Below are 19,551 nucleotides of genomic sequence, written 5' to 3'. Positions count from 1 at the left end.
GTGAGGCATTCTCCACTAAAGCATTCAGATGGAAGCAGTGTAGATCCTGTTCGTAAATGTGTCCGGGTCCTGTAAAATTGGAGGACACGACCGCTGAAATGTCAAGCAAGGAAAGATTAGTCTCCAAGAGTAATGCAGCATTTAAAAACCACCACGGGACCACTGCAGCTCTTTGCGTGTGTGAGTCCATATTAGCTGGAGGAGTGGGCACCACAGCTACTTGCAGAGCATTTCCATAGGTCTGAGAGCATGAAGGCCCAATAATTCATTTGTCTTGTGAGCTACATGAGGCTCTGTGACAGACCTGCCAAAAACCGTGGAGGTCATCACGTACTAAAATGATACTCAGTTACTCTTTGCCTCCAAAATAACAGTTGTAGGACAAGCTAATAGCAACCTATGTATGTATGAAAAATTAGAAAGGACCATGAAAATGATTGAAGTCCAAAAAACGCCTGCTTAAAAATAAGTTTTAATAGTTCAGTCTGTTTTAATCAGAAGGTGAATGAGGGACTAGATAATTTTCTGCAGGCACCTGTATAGGAAGATGAGATGGTACCAGGTGGAGACATAGCACGATTCAGTAGCAGAGGCTGAACAGCTGAACAGATTCAGAGCAGAAACATGGTGTACATTTCAACACAGAAGATAACTTACTCTTCAAACCATGAATAAGGAGTATTCTCTGCCTGTGGCCCCTCACGCTGATACAATGACTAGACACGTGTGTAAAATAGAGACTTGTTTTGGCTCAATAAACCATTGTGGGTTCCAGTCAGGGATTAATGAGTGCTGGGTTTTCTGGCCTCTGTCACGTAGAATTGAGTCAAGTGACTGGGCTGCAATCTCTCAGCCCGTGTCTCTTCGTGTGAGGGTTGCTGTAGTCTATGTGATGAGCAAGATGTGATTAACTCAAATAAAATATTTATCAAGCCAGATCCTTGGGTTGTGCATTTTTAAGTAGGACGATTTGTTTGACTATTCCAGGATTGCTCATCAGTTGCTTGTGATTAAGGCTCAGATTTACCCAAGACAAATGATTGCCTGAGCTCTGTTAAGGATATAGAATAATTCCTGCAGTTCAAACTATTTCATCATGAGAATTTGATGCTGCTTTAAAGTTGGTGTCTTCAGCTAGCATGCTCTCCATCCTTTCACAGAGCCTAATGCGGGACAGATCCAAGAGGGAATCGGGGAAGCCGTGAACAATATTGTGAAACACTTTCACAAGCCAGAGAAAGAGGTACTCCCTGCTTTTCATTACTTGCCTGGTATCTACAACGCATGTAAACGTTTTTATAAACAGAAATGGAACTGAAGTACCAGTAGAGACTGTTAACCTTTAGATTTGAAGCTTCTTCTGTACAAACAAGGCAAGTTGTACTTACAGACTCTCCCTTTCCCCCAGAGAGGAAGCCTCACCATTCTGTTGTGTGGGGAAAACGGTCTGGTTGCAGCACTGGAGCAGGTCTTCCACCATGGATTCAAATCGGCTCGCATTTTTCATAAGAATGTCTTCATCTGGGATTTCATAGGTAAGCTGGTATGTGATTTGGAGGCAGAAGGAGAAGAAAGATTAGGGCAAAACGGCTACTCGCACATAGACCTCGGGTTCTTGTCAGCTAGGGTGCCATTCGTTCCTGCCTAGCACCTGCTCCAGGTTGCTTAAAGTCAGGGAGAAACAAGATGAAGATGAGGAATGCTGAACTCTATATAAGCGATGAGTGTGAATCTGTACAGAAATATAAGTGCACTTCAAATTCTAGTCATTGATTCACAGACAAATGTTCAAACAGCTGCTTTTCTACCCAGAAAGAAGGTAGCCTGGAGGTTGGGGTAGAGTAGCAGGCAATGTTAGGGGAGAGTTGGGAAAGGACAGGGAGTGAAAGGTTTAGATTTCTAGTTGATTATGAAATCTCTCCTAATCACTGCACTGGTCTTTTGGTGATGCTTATCTGTAGGTCTATGTTGCAGTAATTTAAGATGTTCTTATTCCCTTAAAATATACTCACAAGTTGAAATACTTGGCCTGGGGGTAAGTGCTTACTCAGAAAAGGTGAAAAATCCAAGCTGATGGTATCGCCTCCAATGAAACCATTGTGAGGTGCGCTGGTGCGGCTCCTTGATGTTTCCTAACTGTATTGGACATCAACCAGTCTGCTGACCACGGCTATGTAGCAACGGTGGAGATCACCACCTACCTATGGCCTTCAGAGTGAGGAATCCATATATAAACTGTGCAATCGCTCTCAGCAGGTTGTTTTTTAATAATTCCCTTGTGTAATTCTGTGTCACAATAAAGTACTTCTGCTCACCGGGTTCTGATCTTCTCTCCTACCGTAGAGAAAGCTGTTGCTTATTTTGAAACCAGTGACCAGATTGGAGACAATGAGGAGGCCCTTTTGCTTCAGAGATCTTCATGCAAAACCTTCTGTCATTATGTGAATGCCATCAATACGGCTCCGAGGAACATTGGAAAGGACGGCAAATTCCAAATTCTGGTTTGCCTGGGGACAAGGTACTTAACTGCTCTTTGTTATATGTGTCCTCTTGCATTAGACTAGAAGAATATTTTTACACCGTTGTTACTACCTTTAGTTTTCCATTTTAAGACATCTCATACCTATCTATTATCCAGTACCTATTTTAGGCAGCTTTAATAATACATGAAAAATTGGAGCAAAGAAGCGGTAATGATACATGGCTAGTGTCTAAACTGCTAAAAATGTTTTGAGCTCTTTTATAACTGTTAGCTTGACAGTCATATATATGTGATCTGTCTTGAAATTGTATTTTTGACAAAGTGCTGGCTTTTGGAATGCAGAGTTCCTTTGCAAGGGCTGGTGCATTTCTAAGTCCTCGTTGAATCACTTTGCCTATGAAAATAGGATGTCTGTTATAATTTTGACAGAACTATTCTAGATCAATCTTTCTTCCCTAATAGGCTGCTTTCTGTCTTGCACGTGGGTGGAGGGTGCTTAGTTGTGTTATGGAGGGTGGAAGTTGGTACCATTTTTTGTCTCGTCTGTCCAGTTACATGGAAAACCAGTTGGAAAACAGTCTTTTGGGTTTTCCTGAGTTTTACTTTCCCTGTTCCTGATCTGAAAATGTTGCTGAATTCTTCCAAAGTCAGTTGTCCAGTTCTCCTGGAATCTTTCCACTTTCATTCCTACAGTATGTTCAGTTACCTGTATTTTACCAACAAAATCAAGGGTTATGATTGCACAGGAAACTTCTGTGTGCAAACAACATGCACCACCCGCAAAAACAGACTGCGAGTTTTGGGTTGTGTTCTTGGAGAAGAATTTCAGTTTGAGATCTGTTGTACTGGGGGCTAAAATAATTCCTTTCATCCCCTTTGCAGGGACCACTTGCTCTCTCAGTGGATCCCGTTGCTGGCAGAGTGCCCACCCATCACAAGGATGTACGAGGAGAACGCTCTCCTACGGGACCGCATGACTGTCAACTCCCTTATCCGAGTCCTACAGACGTTGCAAGATTTCAACATCATCCTAGAAGGATCACTCATTAAAGGAGTGGATGTTTAGCATGGCTTTGCTGAGAACTTCATTAATTCCTTTCCCAAGCAAGCAAACCACAATTGGAGACCTGTCAGGACTTGAACGTGATGGTAGTGCACCACTGTAAGGCAAAGCTGCCGGTCGGAGCGGGAGCGGGAAGCCCTGGTTTTGTGCCCCATGGGGACTGTCCTCTGAAGCTGCAGAAAGCTGAGATGCAGTATTGTAGTTTATTTGAAACAGAAATTTAGTATAAAATAGAGTATTTTCATGTGTTAGATGTGTGTAAATATCCTATCTTCTCTAAGAAATTATATTACTCTAAGAAATTTTTCTTAGACTGAATGTTCTTGTTCTGACGATGAGTAGCTTAAGCCCAGGGGAAGGACAGGGGGGAGGGAAGGACCGAGGTGGGAAGGGATGATGCCGCTCCTTGCTTGCAAGGAAGAAGCCAATCAACGTGTAAATACAGCGCAAACTCAGCAGGGCTTTTTTCAGGTATTGCAAATTAATACAGCAAATATCCTTATTGTAGCCATTGTGATCGCCTCACTCTTGGAAATGTTGTAAGCATATGCTGGTTTACCCTGTGGTCTCCCTTCTTTTTTCGGTTTGTTTTTGTCTGAAGACTTAACCCTTTCCACGCACGGAAGCTGTGAGTCTTCATTTTTGGATCTGTAAGGTCTTTTCTGTCACTTCTGTTGATCTCCAAAAGGGGAGACAAGTGTTGAAAAGCTTAAACACTGGAGAAGGAGGACTGCTGTCAGCCTCGGAGCCTGGGAGTAGAAGACACTTGTTTAAGTGGTGCTGCTGCAGCCTGAGCTTGGGAATGATGGCTTGCTTGCCTTGCTCGGCGCGTCCCTTGCCTCTCTAGATGTTCTGATGATTCCCCCTTGCCCTCAGCCAGTTTGTGTTGTGGATGACTGTTTGTTTGTTTTTTTTTTTCTCCATGTTGAGGAATTTGGTTCATACCAAATTCTTGCTGTACTTGAGAAGCATCATTGCTGTAGAGCCACAAACACCGATGTTGCTGTGCTACTGAACTCTATCAGCTGGGTTTGAAATGCTGACAGGTTACGAGTCTTCCTTCATCCCGCAGAACGAGCGTTCCTTGGAAGTACAGGATCTTTGATTACTTTTTTTTTTTCTTTTGTAATTATCCAACTACAGAAAAAAAAAAATTAAGCAAAAGGAGTAAAAAAAAAAAGAATCTCACTTTGGTATTTTGAGGCTCCTCTCCTACACTCCTTCCAGTTAATGTGTTAGTAATACAGTGTGTATATATAGATACAGCTCTTGAAGAGGAACTGGGAGCAACTGAAATCCTGTATGCTACAAATTTAACAATAGATTACATTAAAATCATCTTTGTGGATACCATGCAGCAAATACGGACTGTATTTTCCATTCTTGTGGATGGGAGTTGGAAGGATCTAAGGCCATAGTTATCTTCATCTGGTTTTAGTTTTTGGATCTTAGTTTAAGTGTTTGTTTTCACTTGTTTATTCCCTATGATCTTGGGCCATTTTGTCAGTGGATTTCTGTGGATTTGTCACTGTCAGCTGTGGCTGGGGGAAGGCCCCTGACTGGTACTGTAAGGGTATTGCCTTGCACTGTGCTCTCAGTGGCTTCAGGAGGGACTTGGGAACGGTGGGCTGTAGCAGGTCTTGGTATAGTGTGCACATGGTGCAGAGAGGGGTGAGAGCTAAGGAAAATGAAAGAGGATGAAAATTAGGGTTTGGTTTGCTTTCTCACCTGCCTTTTATCAAGCTTCTCTACTTTCCTGTGGTCCTTCTGCTGTCCAGTTCTTATAACAGCACTCACTTTACTGTCCAAGTTTCACATCGTGTTCCCAGCCAGAAGAAAACTCTTCATGTGACTTTTGTTTCATTAGAAGGGAGAGCTTCATGTTATAGAAGTTGGTTTTTTTTGTTGTTTCTAAGAAGGAGGTAAAATAAAACTGTCAGGGAGCCGTTGACTTTAATGAGGGTTCCAGCTTTTAATAACCATTCTGTCCTCCTGGGGTTGTACTTCCTTAAACTGACTGAGCTCATCCCAAACACCGTGGGCAGCGCTGCCGTGTCACTGCTGTGGGTGTGAGTAACTAACCTAAAGGCTGTGAAGGGTGTCACGTGTTAGTAGCCAGAGCCCACAGCTCTGTGACATCTCTCTTAACGTTTCCAGAAACGTGAAATTTGGGGTTTTAGGGTTTTCTGTGTGGCTAGGCAAGTCTGCTGAAAGTCAGCAGAAGATGCATGACAACCCTTCAGCAGCAATTGAAAAGGCGTCCCTAGTACTTAACTCTATCAGCAAATTACACATTTAGCACCAGAAACCATGTGGCAGCATTATTTGGTAATGACTGCTTAGGCTGTTTTGATTTCTATTACAACTCAAGCCTTTTTATGTCTAATGAGTGCTATACAGGAGGTTTTTTTTTTTTCACGCCCAACCCAGTCTAAGTGACTTTCATTTTAGTGAAATAATAACCTCTATAGTCCTTGGATTTCTTCGCAGCAGCATCTGCGTTTGCTGGCTGGGTGCTTCTCCAAAGTGTGCTGCTGCGAGCTGCTCCGGAGCCTGGTGGTGACTGAAGCCCTCTTAACACTCATCCATGGGGTAGGTGCAAGCAGGGTAGAGGAGAACTGTGGGCACCCCTAAAGGTCAAGCACAGGTGAATAAACCGCACTCAGAGAAAAGGGCAATAACCACATAAAGTCTTTCTTAAGTTAAAAGAAGTCAAAACCTGAGAAATTTTAAAATTCAAATCAGGGCCTTCCCCCATTTCAATCTGCATTAAGGAACCTTTAGCACTTAATTTTAACGCAGCTTCACATCAGCTTTTTCAGCAAGTGTTGACTTGTTTGGGTTTGTCAGGTTTCACATCATATTAATAATACAATAAAAATTATGTATGTCTAAGATTTCCTTGTAGGCAATAAAGCACCCCAAGATATGTTGAAAGGGACACAGCTGAGTGCCTCGGATTCCTAGAAGACTAGTTATTTGACAAACTTGGGAGTATGGTTCTTTGTATTGAATTTTTACTCTACCATGTAATTTTTTTTTTTAGTAGAATACTTCTGTTTATTGGAAACTGTGAGGTTTTTTCTGTAAGGTTTACAGAAATCATTCTACCCACTAGAATGGTGAGAAACCCTTCAGGATTCTTCTAAGCTAAGACAGTTTTTACTTCAGTGTTAAAGCACCTTCATTGGTTGAGAAAAGGGAATCTTGGAAAAGACCAAAGCTCTCTGGTATCTGCTTCTTTTTTTTTTTTCTTTTTTTTTTTTCTTTTTTTAAATAATAATCCTATCCAATACCTGTCCACAGATGTCTGAGTTTGCATAGTCCTCTTATAGTAACATCCAGCGCGGTAACTCGAGGGAGTCAGAGAATCAAATGCCTCACTGTTGTACAAAATGTGTATTTATAATTCTCTGAAATGAATGAATGAAATTCTACTGTTTAGTGAAAAATCTACTCATGTTTATTCCGAGTTGGTTTGTGTAATTAGATATCATTGTTCAAAAAAATGTCTCTTTAGAATAGCTGTGAGATGGCATATTTGAGAAAATTCCTTCTTTCAATCAAATGAAGGTGCGCATCTTAAGGGGAAATGTTGTATGTTACACTTGAAATGTACAAATGTGCCCTGTATAGCTTAAAATGATCCTTAAATGTCTCCATTAAGTATATTTTGTCTTTACATTATTACTAACTGAATAAGAACTGGATTATTTTCAAGACGACATTAGTAAAAGTATTGTTATATCAAGCACTTTAACATACATATCACAAACTGACATGGGTTTTTCAGGTTTTGAAGTACATTGAAATACAGCTTTTCATGCTATGTCCTTTACAAATAAAACTGTGAGAATAATGGTCGGTGTTGCTTTCTCCTTGCAGAGGAGCCAAGGGATTCGAGTCTCAAGCCGAAGCAGGAGGGCATGTTTTATAAAGGGAACAAATTGAACAAAACCAGTGAGCTGGTGGTGACACCTGGTACTGGGAACTTGCTGGAGCAAAGAGGGGGTGAGAGGGTCCGCTCTCAAAACTTCTGCCACCCCTGATACAGAAGCTTGACTGTGCCAAGCCTGCTCAGCTCTTAATTTTCAAGGTTGAGGTGAAAAACGTGGCAGATGGAAGGAAAGAAATGGGATGGCAGCGGAAGTTTAGCTCGTAGCAGGGTGGTGCTCGCTGGGAAGCCCAGGTTGCTCTCCCTTAGCATCTGGGGCACATTGGGAGGAGGAGGAGGATGGAATCCTGTTGGCAGAAATATTGGAAGCGTGGGATTAACTGCAGCCAAGGGTGTCTTTGGTTGGGTTGCTGCGATGTTTAAACTTGGGTTTAAAAAGCTGGAATGAAACTCGTGTCCTGCAGTCTGTCAGTCCCGTAAGAAGAGAGGTTGGTAGAGGAGAGAGAGGTGCCAGCAATAAAAAAGGTGCAAAAGAATGCTAGTGAAATGCCCTGCTTTTCTAAGTTGGACTGGATTTTCAGAAATTGCCTGCACCCTGACCCTCTCAACTCTAGCTCTGCTGGAATTGGCAAAAAAAAACGAGAATTTTTGAAAACTGCATAGTTGAAATGCAGCTCCCTGCATGCGTGTGTGCATGTGGTGGAGTGTGTCAGTTCATTCATTTTAACTCTTGCTTTTGAAAAGGTGGAGAATCCCAGGAGAAGACCGGAAGTCTCAGAGCCTTGGACCGTGTATGTGGAAATCCTCAAATACATCGTTTGACGATACGGGTGTTTAGCAACATTATCTCATAAATATGAATAAATTCCATAGGGCTGCTTGTGGTCAAATTACAATAGGAGGAGTGGCCATACTTAATACACCTCCTTACCTAATGTGTTAGGCATTAAGTATGTAAATTAGAGACAGTGGGATCTGACATCTTAAGGGCAGTAAGTACTTGAAGGAAATCAGGACTAAACTTGTCCCGATGAGGAAGTGCAAATAACTTCCTCTCCACCGCGCCGTCACTGCTGCGGTCTGGGAACACCACGATGTTCTCTGCAAAGCGTAAGTAGAAAAAAACCTGTCTGAGAAAACTTCCACGGGTAAGAGTTGAAGTAGCTCACCCATCTGGTTTGTTCCTTTCCAGCATTTCAGGTAAGCTTGCTCAAATAAATTGTGCTCAGGTTAAGAGCAAAGCTGCTTCCCCGTCCGTCGCCCCATCAGCTCTGAGGTTGAGGCTCCCGTCATGGTCAGGGAGCATTTCGTGGCTGACATTCCTATTTTTATTCCTGTTATTCCATCACACGTGTATCATTATAAGCTGATTTGAGCTCAGTGCAAGATGTGTCAGGAATGGAGAAATTTCTGTGCGGGTCTGCTATCTGGTGGCTGGTTAAGGTAAACTGCTGAAGCCACTGTGAAGCTGATTTGTCAGTGGAAAGCTGTAGTTCTGCAGGAAAGCCTGACACTTCAACAGCCCCGTCTGAATTCCCCACAGACCTCACAGGGCCCCTCAGCTCCTCTCAAAGAACTACTTGTGTCAGAGGAGGATGTGACCAGAGAAATTATTTTCTCCTTTAACCAACCCCACCTTTGTCTCAAGGAGAAAAATCCCAAACAAAGCAGCACGGCTTCCCCCCTGCCCCGCTCCTTATCCACAGCATATTTTGTGAAGGATGTTGCTGTGAAGGACCTCATTGCTGTGTGACATAGTGACAACCTTGTTATCATTCAATAATTAATTTGGTGGGATCCACAAATGTAGAATAATTGTGGTTTATATCAGAGAGGCTCAAGTATTCACACCAGTTGCTCTGAGTAATAAACTAATCTGTAAAATATTGTTCTTCTTGCTTGTAGTGGTTATCCAAGGCTTGTGCAAGCCGACTTGTGTCTTGCACAAGGGGTAAACAGAGAAGACAGCCAAAACTCGTCGTTCTTTCTCTTTGTAGAAAATAACTCTGCTCTGCCCAACACAGACACCTTAGTTTTATACCACCTTTCCCCTGAACGATCCACTTAACTCTTAGAGCAACATGTTAAAGCGGGTGAATCGTGGAGTGCTGTGTCCACCCGGCCTCGGGTGTTCACGCCGTGCTGTAGGGTGAAGTGCTAAACGAGTGAACGTGGGGAATGAAGGAGGGAGTTTTATTTGCAAAGTGTGTCTGACAGGACTGTGCAGCAGATGTACCTCCTGAGGAGCACAAATGAGTATCTCAGGGCATCTATTCTCCCAGTGAGAGGCCGGCACGGAGAATGCAAGAGACATCCCAGTCTTCACACTGCACCTTCGGTGCCACATTCTCTCCCGCTCCTATGGCCAAGCTGATACAAGCCTGAACTAAAATAAAATCAAACCCCTCCCTCAATAGCAGCCAGATGTTGGGTTTGGTGCTCTGCAACCCTTGCATTCCCCTGCTTTCAACAAGAGGTTTTCACAAAGGCTGGTGTTAGCCTAGGGATGCCATTTTCCTTACCCTGCTTCGGGAGCCAGAGGGAAGAGACGGGCTCCTTCAGCAGGCCTTGCGAGGAGAAACCTCACTTGGCTGCTTTTAATTATGCCTGGAGAAGTCCAGCAGAGGCTGGGCTAGCATTAATCTTTGTGAATATCCCCCTCCAGCATTGTCATCCCATACTGAGTTCATTTCTTCAAAGGCATCCAAGTGATACATTAGCATGTTCTTTACACATCAAAAAAACAAGAGTTTATGAGAGTGAAATCTAAGAGCGATGGACTGAGGTAGCTGTATTTTTTATGATACATTAATAATTTAGATGTGAAGACTAATTCTTTATTTGTCTTTCAGAGGCGCAAGATAGAGACCAGGAAACGTGGCTTTAATTTCTAGCTCTCTCTGATGTGCCCCTGACTTCCACCTGGACCTTTAAGCAATTTGCTCACGGTGTGTCCCATTTTGCAGGCAGGGAGCTGGGGCACCCAGCGGTGGGACTTCGCTTCAGCCGGTCTCTGCCTTGTCAGTCCTGGTTGCTCAGCCCTGGGTTAGTGCCTGCTCACCCAGCATCCCGTCCCTGTGCGACTGGGAGCAGCTTTTCAGGGCTGCTGTGACAGAAGCACCCTGAGGTCTCATTCCAGTTTAAAGGCATTTCTAAAACCTGTTGATTTGTGGTGTTGCAGGCAAGTCTGTCTAGCTGTGCATGGTTAGAGAGTTTTGTAATTGTTAGGACAGAGCAACAGGCTTTCTTCATACTTACCTACACTACAGTGATTATGGTCACTATCTGCAACGTGATTAGGCACTACAAAAACGCATATAAATACTTGCTTGGCCGTTGTGTGAGGAAGAGAAAACGGGTGATTTGCAAGAGCAAGTCTCCCTGGCTTTTCATCCTGAGTCCAGACATCTTCCAGGAGGTACAGCCATCCATAAGTCCACCTCAGAAACTGTGGCTGGTGGGACAAGACAAGCTGTCAAAGCTAAGAAGCAGTAGTTGTGGTTCAGTGGAGGTGATGGGGATGCCTGCAAGATTAGCTGGTCTGGCTCATGGCAAGGGGGCATCTGAGAACAGAGGAGACCTCCTTGCTGTGTGTAGCTACACCAAGTTAATCTTCACCCCTCTCTGCCCCACAACCTGGCCCCGCTCATTACAAGCTCAAACGGATCACCACCAATACCAGAAAATGCATGGTGGAAGACATCTGAAGTGCTAGCAAGAGATTTCCAATAGTAGTCAGTAATGGTCAGTACGATCGAGAAGCATCTTTGTTATTGTTGTTTTTCAGAAGGCATGGAATTAATTTCAAAAGAACTGGGCTGTCAGCCCAAAAACTGTGCTCCCGTGCTTGAGATAGCTGTGAGCTCTTGTGCTGAGCCTCCTTAGCTGTGTCTTCTGCTCATTGCTCTCACCTGCATTAAGTTTACCTGCTGGCACACGCACAGCTTTTGAACGCTCGTTACCCAATGAGATAAGTAGGACGTGCCCTAAATCAGACTCTGTCATATGAACCCACCAGCTTGGAATTAGTGTGGCTATTGGCTTGCCTGGGATCCAAGCCTCTTGCAGATGGTCTGTGGTTCCTGACTGTATAAATAGTATGAAGCTGGCTGAAAGTGGGTGTGGTGCACAGGACATTTCTACACACACACACATAAAATGACTTTTAGAAAAACTGCATTCAGGGAACGTAAGTGGAAACATCACCCTATGGCTCTACCCAGCTTTAATGTTCTTAAAGCTGTGGAAAAGGTTTCCATTCATGGTAACAGAGGCATAGGAGAACTAGAAAAATGTTGCAGACCAGAGAAGCTATTTAATTCATCCTCTGCATGGACTTTGTTAGGAGAGAATTTCAGATGTCAGCAGGAATTTGTGCTAGACAAGGGTAGTGTGGGTAACTGTGATCAGTGAGAAACAGGATAGCTGTTCTGGGCTTAGTCATCTGTGTGTAACTGGCACAATGCTGAGAAGCGAGGGATGAACTAGCTGATCTTCAATTCAAATGTGTGTCCTAGGAAGTGCAAATACAACTTGATCCACCACAGCTTACTGAAGTCAGTGGAAGTTCCTAAAATCAATGAGTTTAGACAGGCATTCATGAGCACTGTCGTCTGATAACCTATTGGGTTACACACAGAAGAGAAGCTACCCTCTTCAGGGAAAACAAAATTGTTGCTATTCTTGCTGCTTTCAATATATGATGTTTATTAAGCCAGTCCCACTCTTACATGTAAGAGTTTGCTTCTAGGTGATCTCAGCATTTTATGAAGGGCTAGGTTTGTGCTACTGAAATTTTTGTGTTCATCTCTTTGGTTAAGATAGCCTGGCAGAGCCTAGTGGCAACACACAGTGTCTGACTAGCAGGAGATTGACTGTGAAGACTGCTGGAGCATTGACTCTAGGTCAAGTTGTGAACAGCATGGTTTGTCCTATATCACTATATAGCAGGAGGTCTTAGATAGATCCCACCTAGCCCAGCATCACAGATGGTGTTTGTGGGCAAATCTGAGACCCCGTTCTGCATGGCAGAGCAGGACCTGGCTATACAAGGCCACAGTGTAGACATGGCCCTTTTCTCCCCTCCACAGCCCATTCCAGGCTGTCATTACAAAAAGCACTTTGCCAGCTAGACCGTGCATGCATCTGTCTTTTGCTGGCCTATAGCCACATGGAGATGTCCTTTGACATTGGAAGTTCACTCCGTTTGCAATGGCACCAGCTCCTGCAAGTGTCCAAAGTGCTGGGAAGTCTTCATCCAAAAAATGATGCAGGGCTACCAGCAAGCCTTCCCAAGCACCACAAGCCTAATGCCTTGTTCTGTAGCTGTACAAGTTCCTGGCGATGTCCTAGGCTGAGCTACTGAGCAAGGTCTCTCCTCAAAGAGCTTCCTGGGATGCCCTTCTGGCTCTTGGACCCTGCTCCTTTCAGGTTCTGAGTGACTTTTACTTTTGTGCTAAGAATAAGGGTTTGGAAGGGAAGGAGAAGGAAGCAGCAGCAAGATGGGAGAGGAAGGAGCCCGTAGTCCATTGAAATGGTTCTCAGCAGGCAATGTGTCCGTAGAAGAACCTCCCTGACTCCCCCCGCACCGAAGTATTGCCTGGGGAGGATGGCAGGAGGGCTTGCACTCCCTTTGCTCCTCCCAAATCTAAAAAAGACTTTCTCCCTCCGGCTTAGACAATTAATCAGGTAAGGAAAAACTATGGAGGATTCCAGGCACAGTACACGCTGTAACATCTTCATCGATTTCCCCCTCCCTCACTTGCAAAAAATATTTGCCTGTAAAGGCCTGTACTATTTTTTTAACTTGTTTTAGCTATGTTGGCAGAGGAGGCACGGCTAAGGAGCTGGGAGATGGTGGTAGCAGCTCTGTTTGTGTCTGTATAATCACTCACGGCTCTCTTACTCAGCTAATTAAAACCAAAACCCCTCTAGCTACCCTGAAAAATGTAAATAACATTTATTAAAACATTGTTTTGTGGTATAACCAGCACCCAAGTTACAGAAAAGCTGTTATGAAACAGGATTTTGCTTGTGAAGAAGTGGATGGCTGCAAATCAAGCGAATGCCAGGCTTTCTTCATGAAAGCATTAAGGCTGGGGACAAACAGGAGTGTGTACAATTAAAAATGCATGAAATGCACAAAGACAAACAGCTGGCAGAGGCCAAAGCCATCTGAACACCTTCGCATTGTTCTCTGCCTGTCTCTAGAGTTAACACAGATACAAAGGGTGTGATATATGCAACAAAATAAGATATTTTTTTTCCAAGGGCATGGTGTTCTTAGCACAAGTAGCAAGGAAATAGGAAGACAAAACACATTGAAGCAGGACAAAAAAGCTTGGATGAGACAGGAGTGTGTTTACTCTTGAACCTCTGGCTAAATGTACAATGTGTGTTCAAGAGCAGATTTGCTGTAACGTAAAATCAAGGGACAATGTGAATGTGACGCCAAGACCAAAGCTGAGTCCAGTATAAGGACACACAGTTCTCGTGTAGTCCCATTTATATCAAAACCCAAGTATGTTTTGTAGAAGCACAAAATGAACTCTTGGGGTAAAAACAAGCAAGTGAAACTTCTTGGTTGTTCCCTGCGCCTGATAAAGATGCTACAGAATAGGCCTGATTTAATTCTTCTCCAGTTGTGGCGATGCCAGACTAGCTTGAAAGGATTCAGCCCAACTTCTGGGCTCTCTAATGAGAGTCAATAAATCCTTTGAAAGTGACTTTAAAGATGATGGGTCCAGTAGAGGGCCACAAAGCTGATCAGGGGGCTGGAGCACCTCTCCTATGAGGAGAGGCTGAGAGAGTTGAGGTTGTTCAGTCTGGAGAAGGCTCCAGGGAGCCCTTATAGCAACTTTCCAGTGCCTGAAGGGGGCCTACAAGAAAGCTGGAAAGGGACTTTTTACAAGGGCATGTAGTGATAGGATGAGGGGTAATGGCTTCACACTGGAAGAGGGCAGATTTAAACTAGATATTAGGAAGAAATTTTTAACTGTGAGGGTGGTGAGGAACTGGAACAGGTTGCCCAAAGAAGTCTTGGAGGCCCCATCCCTGGAAGTGTTCAAGGCCAGGCTGGATGGGGCTTTGAGCAACCTGGTCTGGTGGGAGGCGTCCCTGCCCATGGCAGGGGGGTTGGAACTAGATGATCTTTAAGGTCCCTTCAAACCTAAACCGTTATATGATTCTAAATTAAGAGGTGGTCTCCAAGCTGAACAGCATGGACTGGAGCGTGGAAACTCTAAACACGCCAGCCCTTAAACAGAAATCATGGGCACATTTAGAGGGGTGGTTCTGCTTTTATGCAAACCTGTGCAGATAAGCACAAGCTCATCAACGAGACTGTGAGGAAAGGCAGCAAAAGAAGTGGGATGGCCAAACAGTTACCAAAGGTATAAAATAAAATAATAAATAAATTGTGGGGGGAAAAAATATCAGGAGGACAGCACAGGATCAAAATAAAAAGTAAGAGAAGGAGAGCCGAGGAAGCCAGGGCTAGAGAGGACCACACAGCTTAGGGGGCAGCAGCGCTGGGGCCTATGAACAAGACAGTAAATGGAGCACCAAGAATTCTCCTCTTCTTCCTCAGCTGCTGCCTTGCATACTCCCCTGGCCCACCTCAGCCAGCCCCCACAGCAAGCTGTCAGGCACCTGTGGGGATTCTGGAGGGCCATGACGAGCACTATGTGAACGAACGTCTGGGGGAAAGCGGAGCCATAACCTCTTCAAGGTAGCAAAGGGGCCAGGGCCTCGATAATCTGGGAGCGTGGGGTATCCAGGCCCTGCGCCGGCCTGAAGAAAGAACAACTGAATAAGGCTGCCAGCGAACTGCCCCCCCAAGCTGAAACAAAGCCTTTCTCCTCCGATAAAAGGGGATTTGCCCATCTCACATTATAGTGGGATAGGTGCTGCGAACCTTGTGGGGCGGCCTAGGGACCAACATGGCCACCATCCCTGGCCTAGTGGCACAGAGGAGGCCGGGGCTTGCGGAGGGCTGGGGCTCGCAGGTGGGCAGCCAGTGCTTTAACGTTTTTAAGGTGGAAAAAGCAAGGGGGAATGAAGCAGTGCCTGGAGAGCAGGCAAAACGCTGGTGCTTTCTCCCTGCTGCTGTGCTGGAGCAGGAGCTGAAGACTTCGATGAAGGCAGGTATGGCCGGAGGAGAAGCCAGAGGCCCAGCCGCAGGGGAGAAGGGTCTGTCATGGCAGCTCGTAGCGCAGTACCCCTGAGAGCTTCGGCAGAGACCACAGCAGCACGTCAACAGAGGTGGTGGTGGCCCCGAGGAGAAGAGAGCTGGAGTGAGGACGTACCTATTACTTTCCTAACCACCGAGCAGCGGAACAGCATGTAAGTGAAACCTTTGAAATGCAAAGATAAAACCAGACTTAGAAGTCCGCCAAGGCGGCAGGTGACTAAGCAGAATCTCGTGCACTTTTGGCTCATTGGGAGTCTGGGTGTTTAATTCAACCTCACAGACCAGCCGTGAGCTCAGCCCAGAGCACACACACCTGCAGCCTTAGCCAGAAAGGTTATTCTACCCTGCCCAAGTCAGAGCCACACACACCACTCTTCATTCAAAGTAACTAAGCCTGCACTGGAGCTAGCATCATTTCACAACTCAGCTGACCCTAGAGCTCAGGAGGAAGAGGAGCTTCTAATGGAAGGAACCTCCTGGTCCTATTGCCCGTTTATTTTCAATTTTCCCACCACAATATGATGAGGTCTGTCCTGAGGGCAATCAGTAAAATAGTGCAGATCTGTTCTCTGCTGAAAGGCCAGTGCCAAAACCCTTTTGTATAGACAGCTCACGTAGTCATGGTAGTCACATTATCAGTGAGGGAAGTGCTGCTCTGACACCTGCTACCAGTTGGGAGGTGAGAGAACTGGCCATGCTCCACTTGTGATCTTTTTGGGTTAGACTTCTGTTATTGTCCTCATAGGTTGACTCAACTTCATATCGTTTATTTTGAATAGGAAGCATTTATCTACCCGAAGCACTGAAGTCTTCAAACAGGTAGCAGACAGCTAGCATCAGCCTCTGTATTATTAACAAACATTAAGCCTATGTGCTTATTTAAGAGGCAATTTCTGCTCTCTACGTTTTCAACAGTTTTGCAGAGTTTGTCCAGGGAGGTAAATGTGAGCCTGTATACTCCTATGGTTAGTAAGCTTTTGAAAACAAATACTTCATAAAGGCTTTGGAAAAGTTAAACATGAGAACAGATGTTTTAAAGCTTATTTCTTTGAATTGTCTAGGAGTTCATCCCATCCTATGACCTCAGTTTAACTTACTTGTCCCAAAGTATCGGATCCGCAGGCATAAATATCTCACTGTATCTTTTCCATCTTGTAATCAGACCAGGGGCAAAGATATTGTTATACTCCTTTGTCAAATCAAGAATCACAGTTTCTGTCTTGTTTTAGTGTTGGAAGAATATTCTATCTCTGCATCTAGTGAAAAACTTTTGTCCAAGATGTTGCTTTTTGGTCTCAATCAAGCCTTGTCTAGTGTTCAGAATTCACACTGCAACCAACACGAGTCCATAAAGAGTAAGCTGCTTCATGGACCTACAAGCTGCACAGTCCAGAAGCAATATTGGGTAGCAGTTATCAGTGAGTTTTGCTCTTTCTGTCACTCTCGCTTTCTGTCACAGCCTGGGCATCCTGTGTTGGTGAATAATATGAGAAATAACAGCTGGCAAGCGTTTTATGCCCCTCTTACTGAGCTACATCCGTACAGTCTAGACAAGGTGGTTTTCTTCTAGTCAGAGCATTTCCTTAGCACAGAATATCCAGAGTGTGCTTAACTAGCTCTGTGCTAGAACCAAACTGCACATGTACAGGTACTGCTTTCTTCCATCTTCAAAAGCTAATCCCTGCTGAATCCTTGCTAAAAGATACCCTAAATGTGGTCATGTTGGTCAAAGATACCTCACAACCTGAGAACAAGGGATGTTCTCTGTGCCAGCCCCAGCTTCCTGATAAGAGACCAGGGGTTTTTTGCTGGATGCAATGATGCAGTTTACTTTGCCAGGACAGGAGATTCTCTGCTCTGCTTCAGACACCATGTGTGGTCCTATAGCTCTTTTGACAATTGTGTGGAATGGATGCTGTCACTCACTTGACAAATACTTTGGAAGGTGTTTTGTTGTGAGATCATTTTATGGTACATATACTATGCAATTAGTTAGATCTGAGTACTATTTCTAATTTTCTGTGACTGATGTTATTATGGGCATTATCACTTTTAACTGAAAGAGAAACAGGAGTTGGGTACTCCTATGTCCTCTGTGGAGCAGGAAACACCTGCTTTCTTAGGACCATTCATACAATACAGGTGCATTTGAGAAGCCCTCGGTGCCAACTAACAACTAGCAGTGAAGGGAACGTGTCGTGCTTCTTCAAGACATTTATGGATGTTTTCAAGTCTAAAGCAGCCGTTACCCCACCATGTTGGACTAATCACTTAGTGGGGCTTCCACATTGATGGTAACAGATTGCACTCCAGCAACTCAGTCTAAATCTCTATGAGGACTGTAGTTAAGTTGCTATAGCTGGCTACACTAAAACTGGTGTTTTAGCAAGGACACAGGCAGATGACATTTTTTGCTCCTGTCTACTTACCATGACTTTGAGAATGGAAAATAGCTGCTATGATAACAGTTGCCCTATAAAGTGACCTGGATCATTTAGACTATGGCTTGCCTGAACCATGACTGCATGTACCTGCTGGAGGGGAGCCTGTCTTTCTCTCCACATTTAAAGCATTAAAAACACGTGGAGCAGGAAGGAGTGATAATGGTGGATTATATAAACATAGCAGGGAGGTGCAGTGTTGCGGAGAAAAAGCTAGCCAGCATGAAGACACACCAAAATATCTGGAAGGCAAAAAGTCGTGGAGGCACCACTGAGCCCTGCTGCCCCACAGGAGATGCAAAGTGGGCAAAAGCCAGCATAGGAGCATCACAGCCTAAAGGCCAGGGCAGTCAGAGCCTGGGGCCACAGGCATGGGAGGGGACAGTCATGGCACAGAGACTACAAAGCAACATGGTGTTTACCAGAGCTAAATAGCCTGCTGTTAAGGACAGGGAGACCTATCCAGCAGGCCTGAAGGAAAGCAGGCTATGGCACTGACCTACTTCAGAGTCAGTCCCCAAGAAGCTGAGTCTCTGGTACGCTGTGTCTGCATGAGGTTCACACCCAACATCCTGGTCTATCTAGGGATAGATGGAAAGGTGCCACCGATTTGAACTGGACTCCTGAGTTTAGGAATTGGTATCTGTCCCCCAGGCCTCTCGGCGCACCCTGAAAAAGTTGTTTCCAGTGTCCCAGTCACCATCTGACTGACCCAGTCCGTAAGGAGCATGCTGGGAGCCCATCTGCCTCAGCTTATAAAAGAGGTTTTAAAGGGCTGCTGCTGCCTTAAAGAACAGCACATACAAAACTCCTCCTGTTTTGCAGGCCTCCTATGAATGGCTACTTATTCTAATCTACAGCGGAATGTGTTTTATAAGAGGGTAAACTTGGCCTGACTATTTAAGTGAGAAGCATTTGTATTCTTACATGCACACAACTGGGAACCACACATGTATCTCTGCTTGATGGGCACCAGCACCCTTGCACCTGAGGGCTGCAGTTGAACCACTCCTCCTGCCTTCTTTCTGTGTCTAAATGTGTTTGGCCTCTCTGTTTTGAAACCCCTTGAAGATCTAGGAGTAGAGGAAATGCCAGGCTGGTCAGACCTGCAGTCTTGAGTCTATCTGGGACCACAGCTGGTACAAGGCTGGCACCTTGAACTGTTTTGTTTGCCATCGAGCAGTTAGCAATTGACCTAAGCGGGAGGGGCTTAAACTTTTATTTTCCTTATTATGTGGTGTGAATTAGATAGTTGTTAACTCCAGGTGCAAGTACTCAGCCCCAGCATTCGCAGGGCAAAGGAGGAACTGTTCAAGAGGTCACTTTCATAGCTATCTATCTACTTTCCCCACTTCCCTCCTACAGATAACACAAATCAACCAGCAAATGCTGCTCTTGGTTTTGAAGCCTTACGTTAGGACTGGCTCAGCCACTGCGAAGGGTAGCTGTCCTGACAAGAAGAGTCAGTCAGTTCAGCTA

At 44.7% G+C, this 19,551-nt stretch overlaps 1 protein-coding gene across 6 annotated transcripts in view; it reads left to right on the top strand.

Annotated features, from left to right (window-relative positions):
- Positions 1–7,404, top strand: part of DENND5B (DENN/MADD domain containing 5B) — a 122,859-nt gene extending 115,455 nt beyond the window's left edge. For all 6 annotated transcript variants that reach the window (XM_014937397.1, XM_014937393.1, XM_014937394.1 and 3 more), the window contains 4 exons: positions 1,161–1,243; positions 1,409–1,535; positions 2,344–2,518; positions 3,365–7,404. In XM_014937397.1, the coding sequence (XP_014792883.1) occupies positions 1,161–1,243; positions 1,409–1,535; positions 2,344–2,518; positions 3,365–3,548 (569 nt within the window). In that variant the 3' untranslated portion in view covers positions 3,549–7,404. The remainder of the gene's footprint in view (positions 1–1,160; positions 1,244–1,408; positions 1,536–2,343; positions 2,519–3,364) is intronic.
- Positions 7,405–19,551: the final 12,147 nt, after the last annotated feature.

Source organism: Calidris pugnax, unplaced genomic scaffold (assembly GCF_001431845.1).
Source record: "Calidris pugnax isolate Ruff unplaced genomic scaffold, ASM143184v1 scaffold1, whole genome shotgun sequence".
NCBI classification, from domain to species: Eukaryota; Metazoa; Chordata; class Aves; order Charadriiformes; family Scolopacidae; genus Calidris; species Calidris pugnax.
The sequence above is the reverse complement of the archived record's forward strand: the minus strand, read 5'-3'. Positions and strand labels throughout refer to the sequence as shown.